Source organism: Dipodomys ordii, unplaced genomic scaffold, assembly GCF_000151885.1.
Source record: "Dipodomys ordii isolate 6190 unplaced genomic scaffold, Dord_2.0 Scaffold13, whole genome shotgun sequence".
Classification (NCBI taxonomy): domain Eukaryota; kingdom Metazoa; phylum Chordata; class Mammalia; order Rodentia; family Heteromyidae; genus Dipodomys; species Dipodomys ordii.
Genome location: NW_012267229.1, coordinates 16,492,338 through 16,502,943, shown reverse-complemented (window position 1 = coordinate 16,502,943; position 10,606 = coordinate 16,492,338). Strand labels below are relative to the sequence as shown.

The window sequence follows — 10,606 nt, the reverse complement described above, 5'->3', positions numbered from 1 at the left end:
CAGGCCCAGAGTTCAGGCCCCACGACCGGACCCAAAAAATAAAAAATAAAAAAAAAACAATTTAAAAAGTGATGGCTTTATTTCTGCTATCACAGTGTCAAACAGAATAATTTTACTGTGCCTGAAGTCCCCTGCACTTTCTCTATTCATCTTTTGTTGTTGTTGTTGGTTGTGGAGCACTCAGGGCCTGAGTTCTGTCTCTGAGCTCTTTTTGCTCAAGGCTAGTGTTCTACCACTACCTGAGCCACAGTGCCACTTCTAGCTTTTTCTTTTTTTTTGTCAGCCGTGGGGCTTGAACTCTGGGCCTGGGCACTGTCACTCAGCTCTTCAGCTCAAGGCGAGCGCTCTACCACTTGAGCTACAGCGCCATTTCTGGCTTTTTTCTTTTTGCTTATGTGGTGCTGAGGAATTGAACCCAGGGCCTCATGCATGCAAGGCAAGTGCTCTACCACTGAGCCACCTTCCCAGCACCCTTGTTGATTATTTTAAAGCAAGTTCTGTGGGAATATCACTTCGTGTGTGTGTGTGTGTGTGTGTGAATATCACTTCGTGCGTGTGTGTGTGTGTGTGTGTGTGTGTGTGTGTGTGTGCGTTTTGCTGGATTCAAACCCAAAGCTTGTAAATGCTAGGCAAACATTCCACAACTAAGACTAAGCATCATTCCTTCCCCCTCACCACCTACCTATCTACCAACCTATATACTCCCCCCCCCCTTTTTTTTTTCTTTTTTTGGTTAGTCATGGGGCTTGAACTCTGGGCCTGGGAGCTGTCTCTGAGTTCTTCAGTTCAAGACAAGTGCTCTACCACTTGAGCCACAGTGCCATTTCTGGTTTTCTGTTGGTTAATTGGATAAAAGTCTCACGGCCTTTCCTGCCCGGGCTGGCTTTGAACTGTGATCCTCAGATCTTAGCCTCCTGAGTTTGGATTACAGGCTTGAGTCACTGGCACCCAACACGACCTATGTACCTTTCTAATCTTCTTTTTTTTTTTTTGCCAGTCCTGGAGCTTGAAATCATGGCCTGGGCTCCCTGAGCCTCTCTGTGCTCAAGGCTAGCGCTCTACCACTTGAGCCACAGTGCTACTCCCAGCTTTTCCCCCACTGTGTATGTGGTACTGAGGAATTGAACCCAGGGCTTCATGCATGCTAGGCAAGCACTCTACCACTAAGCTACATTCCCAGCACAATTCTGACTTTTTGAACTCACAATCTTCCTGAGTGAAGCCTCCCAAGTTTTGGGATTATAGGGATTATATCATACCTAGCTCATCTTTAAGTATTTTGACATATATCTTCAAAATATAAGAACTTTTTGGAAAAAAAAGTCACAATATACTTCTACCCGTTTAAAAATCAACAGTATTTCCAAATATCATCAAATATAGAGGGATGTTTCTAAATCTCTCAGTGCCCAACACTCCCAGCGCAATCATTTTACATACTACATCATGAACAGAGCTCCCTGTGCACTTACCACAGTTTCTCCTTCTTCCACAGTATGGACCTTCATATAGACCCCCACTACAGCCTCCTTGGGGAGCTCACCAAACTTGGTATTGACCATAGAACATTTGATTGGATAAGGAAACCTGGATCTGAAACATGAAAGCTTGTTAGAGAGAACTCTAACGCACAGCTCATAAGGTTTGAGTAATCACCCTGACTACTGCACACTGAGAACTCTTGCCTCCTGAAGGTGAGAAAATTCAAAAGGAAGCTCTGAGACAGATCAAACAGTCAGGAGCTGGAGAAGTGGAGCAGGGAGGAGACTTAGGAACAAGGACTCCTTACACACCTCAAAGCTGTTTACTTAAAGGACTGATGACCTCCTGAGTGGAACTAGGCCTGATGGGTTAGAAGTCTACAGAGTCCAAGGGATCTGGATAAGGGTTGGTACTCAGGATTATTTGGTGGAGTAAGGAATATCTAAGAGTCAGAGCTGTCTAGAAATGGAAAAGATTGCTGTATCCTTGGTTACAGCAGCAAAACTCGGGGCTCTTTTGGACAGGAAGACAGAGGAGAGGTGATTTGTCTGTTTCCCTGGGTAGGCTACAGCCCCTAGACCTTGTTAATAGTAGGTTTAATTTCACACATACAATCCATTGTGCTTTCTTTGGTGGTTTTATAAATTACAAGGAATAGAAGGTTATGCTGTTTGGATGATAAAGATTATTTCCCAGGTTTGAACACTCGCTCTTCCTACCTCTGTGACCTTGAACAAGCAACTCACCCTCTGCACCCTTTGTTTTCTCACCTAAACAATGAAGTGATAATAATAGCACTCCTAGAGTTTTTGTGAGGATTGAATTAGATAATACAGTAATAGGTACAGAAGCATTCTGTGTCACATATAATAGTTATTACTCCATTTGCCTGGCTTGCAACAACCATGGGACTTTCTATTAAGACATAAGACTTGAAGCCGGGTGCTGGTGGCTCACGCCTGTAATCCTAGCTACTCAGGAGGCTGAGATCTGAGGCTCACGGTTCAAAGTCAGCCTGGGCAGGGCAGGAAAGTCTGTGAGACTCTTATCTCCAATAAACCACTGGAAAACAAGAAGTGGCAACCGGAAGTGGCAACTGGAAGCGGCTTTGTGGTTCAAGCGGTAGAGCACTCGCCTTGAGCTGAAGAGTGCAGGGACAGTGCCCAGGCCCAGAGATCAAGTCCCACAACCGACCAAAAAGAAAAAAAAAACATAAGACTTGAGAGGTCAACAGCCAAAATATGTGTCCAAGCCAAATTGAGAACCTGGGTTGAGTCAACTGAAAATCAGGCTCTAATCTGCTGTGCTACAGTGTGCTCTTAGCCGAACAGAATTTCTGAAGAAGCTGAGTTGGAAGGTCTAGTAATACATATAGAGAGCCACAAGATTTTTTCTGCTGCTTTCCTTAAATGGGTTACTGAGGTCCTGAGAAAAGATGTAGCTGACTGCCAAAAAACAGTGGGCCTGTTAATTTGAGGCAGAGAACACAGGTCCTGGATGTCAAACCTAGGACTTTTCTATGCTATCTTCTACATGTGCCCACCCCGCTGGGGATAGCCTATCTGCCACCTCTACTTCCTTCCCAGAATCCCTGACATTCTGTTCTATAAGTTAATACCCCTTCTACAATCAAATCTGTAGAGCTGGGGATATAGCTCAGAGATAATGCCTCCTAGAAAACGTAAGGCCTTAGGAAGAGAAAAAAAAACCAAGCCACACTGAGTCTTTTATTTGCTAAGAGCTGAGCTTACCTGATCTTAGGGCCCATTATCTTTGGCAGAGTATTTTCTGGGTCTTGGAACCTCTCATTTAAACTTGTCCCCTCTTGCTCACAAGCTTTCTGGAGATGTAGGAGTTTCAAAGCAGTGAAGTCCTGTAGAGGATACGATTTAATCTGGAATTCTTTAAATCTCTTCTCAGGATATGGTTCTGTTAGAGAAAGCCCAGGAAAGCACATTAAATGGGTATTTGCAATGTAACAGTATAGTTTATAGTAACCTGCCTTCAATAACATGGCAATAAGAGAATGTAGAAGAAAAGAAAAACATGATAGCCTCCATGTAATGTCCTTTGGTGTGTACCCTATGCTTGAACTTTCCATCCAGAGAAGTACAATTAGGCAGAAAAGAGGTAATATGAACATCACAGATATCAAGTTGCCTTGAATAGGGTTGAAGTTATATTTAAACTAAGATCTATTTGCTTCAAAGCTTGTATCTTTCCATTAATAGATCATATTTTCCCTGGCTTTCGAACTGGCCTTCCAAATTAGGACACAAAGGGGGTTTATAGTACAGTACTTGCCTAGCATAAAAAAGGTCCTGGGTTCAATATTGGGGAAGATACAGTAATAAAAGAGATGGGTGAGATAGATGCCAGTGGCTCATGTCAGTAATCCTCCTACAAATCTCAGGAGACTGAGATTTGAGGATCATAGTTTGAAGCTAGCCTGAGCAGGAAAGTCCACGAGACCCCTATTCTCCAGTTAAGCAGCAAAGAGCCCCAAGTGGAGCTGTGGCTCAAATGGTAGAGTACCAGCCTTCAGCTAAAATGCTCAGGTATAGCATCCAGGCTCTGAATTCAAGCCCCAGTGCCTGCACCAAAGAGAGGGAGTGGGGCGGGATGACTGGCACAGAACTTTGGTTAAATCATGTAATCTGTAGAGCCCCGCTCACTCCTGCTGCTGCCTCCACAGCATTATTGAAAGAATTACAGGGTAACAGAGGGGCTGAGTTTGCATGTATGGAAATATCACAATGAAACCCCTTCATACACTAACTGTATGCTAACAAAAAGAGAAAGAATGAATTACAGATAAAGTAGTATATGCCTAGGATAATGCTAGCATATAATAGGCCCTCCATACAGTTATTGAAAAGAAATATTATTTGGAAATAATGAACAAATCAACTACTCTAAAATAGTATGCTTAAAATAGTATGCTTAGTGGAAGAACCCAGACACCAAAGAGTTCAAACTGGTTGATTCCACTTCCATGGAACCCCAGGAAAGAGAAGCCTAATGTATAGTGAAAGTGGTTGCCTAGGCCAGGGTTGAGGTGTGGCTGTGAAGGGAGGGAGAGAAGGAGAGAGGAAGAAAGGGGAGAAGGGATCGGAGGAGAGAGAGAGAAAAGCCTGACTAATAATAATAAAAAAAGTAACCTAGCAGGGCGCTGAGGGCTCACACCTGTTAATCCTAGCTACTCAGGAAGCTGAGATCTGAGGATCTCGGTTCAAAGCCAGCCCGGGCAGGAAAGTCCGTGAGACTCTTATCTCCAATAAACCAACAGAAAACCGGAAGTGGCGCTGTAGCTCAAGTGGTAGAGCGCTCGCCTTGAGCTGAAGAGCTGAGGGACAGCGCCTAAGCCCAGAGTTCAAGCCCCATGGCCGACAAAAAAAAAAAAAAAAAAAGAGAGAGTTGGAAATGTGGGTTATTGGTAGAGTGTTTGCCTAGCATGCATGAAGCCCTGGGTTCAATTTCTCAGTACCATATAAACAAAAAAAGCCAGAAGTGGTGCTGTGGCTCAAGTGGTAGAGCACTAGCCTTGAGCAAAAGCTCAGGGAGTCGGGCACTGGGTGGCTCTCGCCTGTAATCCTAGCTACTCAGGAGGCTGAGATCTGAGGATCATGGTTCAAAGCCAGCTCGGGCAGGATAGCCCATGAGACTCTTACCTCCAATAAACCACTCGAAAACTGGAAGTGGCGCTGTTGCTCAAACAGGAGAGGGCTCGCCTTGAGCTAAAGAGTGCAGGGACAGGGCCCAAGCTCAGAGTTCAAGCCCCACGCCCAACCAAAAAAAAAAAAAGCTCAGGAACAATGCTCAGGCCCTGAGTTCAAGCCCCAATAATCTTGGCTACTCAGGAGGCTGAGATCTGAGGGTCACAATTCAAAGCCAGCCCAAGGCAGAAAAATCTGTTAGACTCATCTCCAAATTATTACTGGAAGTGGAGCTAAGGCTAAAAGTGATATACAGCACTAGCCTTGAGCAAAAAGAACTCAGTCACAGTGCCTAAGCTCTGAGCTGAGTTCAAGCCCCAGGACTGGTCCCCCATCCCCCAAAAAAGGTTTTAGAGCAAAGAAATTAATTTTATTTATTTATTTATTTATTGTTGGTTGTGGGGCTTGGGCTCTGTTCCTCAACTCTTCAGTTCAAGGTGAGTGCTCTACTGCTTGAGCCACAGTGCCACTTCTGATTTTCTAGTGGTTCATTGGAGATAAGAGTCTCACAGATGTTCCTGCCTGGGCTGGCTTTGAACCGAGATCCTCAGATCTCAGCCTCCTGAGTAGCTAGGATTACAGGTGTGAGCCACCAGCGCCTGGCCTTAGAAATTAATTTTATTGTGATACAGAATTCAAGTCTAACCATCAATTCTCTAAAAAATAAAACTTCAAAATACATGAAGCAAAATAGGATAGAAATGCAAGGAGAAAATGTATCTACAATTATGTACAATTGGAAATGTTTACAACTCTTTATTAACAATCAATACAGCAAGAAGAGAAAGATAGGAAGGATACAGATGACTAAGGCTACAGACTAACTTTGATTAACATTCACAGCACACTGCATCCAATGGCAGCATATTCTTTTGACATGTAAATGAAGCATTTACCAAAATAGATTATATTCTGGGCCATAAAACAAGTTTCTATATATCTAAAAACATTCCAACTACCCAAAGTATTTTATTATAGAAATCAAAAACAGGAAGATGGTTGAATAGTTCCAAAATATTTGGAAACCTTTCTAAATATTCAATGGGTCAAAGATGAAGAAATTAAAAGGGAAATTGAAAAATATTTTTAACTGAATGACAATGAAAACATGACATTATCAAAATCTCTAGTAGTTTGGCAGTAGAAAAGACAAAATGACAGGACTGACATCTAGTAAACATTTACTAAGCCCCATGAATATACATCATTCATTTCAGCCTCCCTGTAGCCACATGACAATGATAACTAACGTAACTAATGCATCCAGGTAGTGTTCTAAGAGTTTTGTATGTTAGCAGGCTTAATATTCTAACAATCCTGTAAGCTAGGATTGTAATTCATGTTTTACAGACCCTGAGGACATGGCATATGGAACAGAGTCACTTGTCCAACATCAGAAAGGGTGCTAGTCATTGGAATCAGCTGGGCCAGGACTCTGAAGTCCTCCATTGTTATTACTCCTATGATCTGAAGAAAAGAGTCACTGCTCTTCCTCAGTTTCTATACCTGTCAAATGGAGATATAATCACACCTTCTTGAAAAGCTAATATAAACTGTTAAGCTAGATACTTGGTATATAATCATTAATGCTGCTACTCATATTAATGTATTTATGAGTTTGGATAGAAGCTAGAGATTGTCTATGAACATTTGCAGCTTGGGATGCATCTAAAACCAGACACAGTAGCTAACTGAGTTGCTTCTGAGTAGCTACTAGATGCCAGGAATGTCCCTAAGCCCTGAGAATATAAAGTCCTTATAGGGCTTAAATTCCAAGGAGACAGCTATTTAATAATCTTGGAGTCGATTATACGATTTCAGTGGGGTTAAATGGCATAGAAGAGAAAAGCAGAGTATGTGAATGGGCTATAATGAGGAAAGAAGATGCTGATCCAGCATTAGAATCAGGGAGAATTCCTGGGGGAAAGAATGTTTAATCTAAAATTTAAATGGCAGAAATGATCTAGGCAAAAGAGGAAAGGGAGGGAAAAGGATGTGTGAGGCAAGGAGTAGACAGCCACAAGGCAGAACCTGCTGAGCACAACGGAAGAGGCTGGAAAGGAGGCAGGGCCTAAAAACCAGGTTCCCATGACTGGTAGAAGAAGGAATCAAACCAGACATCCTGTCTGGCCCTTTGAGCTCCAGATGTCTGGAATTCTTTGGGCTGGAAACTAGAGCCAGGCGATGCCTGGATGTTCCCTGCTGTGCTGCTGGCTGACAGATGTGGCCATCTGGCTTACCCTTGAGGTGAGCCCTCAGAGGTCTGTCGTCTATCAGCTCCAGACACTGCCAGATCCACTTGTAATAGGAAAGTGAGGAGGCAAGGTCTACCAGCCTCAAGATTTCACAGCTGCCCTGTACACATAGAAGAACACAAACACAGGGTTAAGCTGGGATGCTTCTGCTTGGCCAGGCTCTCAAATAAGCCCTCTGTATTGTATCTGACCCATTTTGTTTTATTTGCTCAATGCAGTTGTTTCATGTTCCTTTGTTTTCTTAAAAAATTTTTTTTATTATATTTAAGTAGTTGTACAAAGAAGTTCCCATTCTACAAAACAGTATATGAGTACAAGGTGTCTGACATTGTCCTTTGTTTTCTTAATAAAAATATTAGCTTGCCATAAAAAGTCAAACAGCTAAAGTAGCAAAAAAACAAATACAATGCTAACACTGGAACAAATATCACAATGAAGGTCATTATTGGGGCAGTTTATAGTGAAATGCAGTATAAACTTGCCAATTATACAGGTCTATGAATACTAAAATTCTCTGCATTTTGTAATTATTCTGTGGCTGATTTCTGGTATCAGAAAATAGTCACAGGCAGAATTCATGCCTATTTGTAGCTAGTTGGGAGGCAGACAATGAGAGAACCATGGTTTAAGACCAGGCCAGACAAAAACTGAGAGTTCGTTTCAGATAATATCCTAGAGACATTCCAGCTACATGCTATGCTATAGGTAGGAGGATCAAAGTCTGTGAGGCCCATTCCAAGCAAAAACTTGAGACCCTATCTGTTATAAGTAGCTGAGTGGGGCTGGGAAGGTGGCTCAGTGGTAGAGTGTTTGACTTGCACGCATGAGGCCCTGGGTTTGATTCCTCAATACCACGTAAGCAGAAAAAGCTGGAAATGGTATCGTGGCTCAAGTGGTAGAGTGCTAGCCTTGAGCTGAAGAGCTGAGGGATAGTGCCCAGGCCCAGAGTTCAATCCCCACAGCTGACAAAACAAACAAAACCCAACTGGCTGAGGGTGTGGCTCAAGTGGTTGAGGGCCTCCTTAGCAATCCCAAGAATGAATTCAAGCCCTATTACTGCCCCCACCAACCATCAAGTTAACAGGATAGATGAGCACAATGAATGAAACTTAATTCTTAATTTAGGCAGTGATAAACATGAAAGCAAATTGGCAAAACATTAACTGGTGATTTGGATGAATATTCTGAAGTTCTTTGTATTGCTCTTGTAATTTTTTCTATAAATTTAAAATTATAATTAAAATTTATACAATTATTCAAAGCAACATTAAAACTACATTAATTAACTACATTAATGTAGTTAAAACTACATTAATTCGCTGGGTACCTGTTGCTCATGCTTGTATTCCTAGCTACTCAGGAGGCTACAATCTGAGAATCATAGTTTAAAGCCAGCCCAGGCAGACAAATCCTTAAGACTCTTTTTTTTTTTTTTCTGGTGGTGGGGCCTGAACCTTGGGCCTGGACACTGTCCCTCAGCTCTTCAGCTCAAGGCTAGCGCTCTACCACTTGAGCCTCAGTCCCACTTCCAGCTTTTTCTGCTTATGTGGTACTGAGGAATCAAACCCAGGGCCTCATGCATGCAAGGCAAGCATTCTACCACTGAGCCACCTTCTCAAACCATCCTTAAGACTCTTATCTCCAATAAACTACCAAAAAGAAGCTAGAATCTGTAGAGTTGTAGCTCAAATGGTAGAGTACTAGCTTTGAGCAAAAAGATATTCTCAATATATTAGTTCAAAAAGTTTACAAGCCTACTGAATAACTCACTTAAAAAAACTTACCATGTACCATTTGTATGTATATAGAGAAAACCTTGAAAAAAGATTCTCTAATGTTACTACTAATTATTTCTGGATATTAGAATATAGGTTTTGTTTGTTTGGCCAATCCTGGGGCTTGAACTCAGGGCCTGGGTGCTGTTCTCTGAGTTTTTTTTTGTTGTTGTTGTTGGTCATGGGGCTTGAACTCTGGGCCTGAGCACCGTCCCCCAGCTCTACAACTCAAAGCAAGTGCTCTACCACTAGAGCCACAGCACCACTTCTGGATTTCTGGTGGTGGTTTATTGGAGTTAAGAGTCTCATGTACTTTCCTGCCCAGGCTGGTTTTGAACCATGATCATCAGATCTCAGCCTCCTGAGCCACTGGTGCCCAGCTTTATTAAATATTATTATTTAGCTGTTCTTGACAATAATATATAAATGACTCTTAATTTTGTTCAGGAAAACAAAGTCCCCAGTTTTAAAACAAAACCTCACCATCTTCCCTGCAATGGGGTGACAATGACCTAGTTTTTTGTTTTTTATTTTTTTTTGGGTCTGGTCGTGGGGCCTGAACTCTGGGCCTGGGAGCTGTCCCTCAGCTCTTCAGCTCAAGGCTAGCGCTCTACCACTTGAGCCACAGCGCCACTTCGGCTTTTTTCTTTTTGCTTATGTGGTGCTGAGGAATCAAACCCAGGGCCTCAGGCATGCAAGGCAAGTGCTCTACCACTGAGCCATCTTCCCAGCCCTGACAATGACCTAGTTCTGTTCAATGAAATGTAAGTGTAAGGAGCTGGGGAGGTGGCTTAAGTGGTAGAGTGCATGCCTTGCATGCATGAGGCCCTGGGTTCGATTCTTGAGTACCACATATGCAGAAAAAGCCGGAAGTGGCTCTGTGGCCCAAGTGGTAGAGCGCTAGCCTTGAGCTGAAGGGCTGAGGGACAGTGCCCAGGCCCTATGACGGGATTAAAAAAAAAAGTGTATGATTGCTGGATAAAACTCCCAGGAAAGCCATTACTATCTTTTCTCTTTTGCCTTGCTGCTTTTGTTTCCTTTAGACATGATGGCTACAGAAGTAGCAGCTACACTGTGAATACTAGGATGATAGGATGAATAATAGGGCAAGGAAAACTAGGAGGAAGCCTGAGTTTTGGCGGGCTTTCTACAACAGTTCTAAACTTGTAATGCTTAGTTCTAGATGGATTATTACATGAAAAAATAAGTTACTATTTAGCCACTTGCATGTGGTTACAGACAGCAGGTATGATATGTATATATCATAATTCTTAGAGAAGAGAGAGAGAAAAAGAGAAGAGAGCATGAGAATCTCAATGGCCTGGGTCCTGAGTAACCATGAGAAGCAAGTCTTTCTGTTTTTGTTTTGTCAGTCATA

The 10,606-nt window shown here is 42.6% G+C and overlaps 1 protein-coding gene across 5 annotated transcripts in view; it reads right to left on the bottom strand.

Annotated features, from left to right (window-relative positions):
* The window catches only part of Cnbd2 (cyclic nucleotide binding domain containing 2), a 44,697-nt gene that overhangs the window by 8,246 nt on the left and 25,845 nt on the right, over window positions 1-10,606 (bottom strand). For all 5 annotated transcript variants that reach the window (XM_013010976.1, XM_013010977.1, XM_013010980.1 and 2 more), the window contains 3 exons: window positions 7,439-7,553; window positions 3,234-3,411; window positions 1,473-1,593 (listed from right to left, as the gene is read on the bottom strand). In XM_013010976.1, coding sequence (XP_012866430.1) covers window positions 1,473-1,593; window positions 3,234-3,411; window positions 7,439-7,553 — 414 coding nt within the window. The remainder of the gene's footprint in view (window positions 1-1,472; window positions 1,594-3,233; window positions 3,412-7,438; window positions 7,554-10,606) is intronic.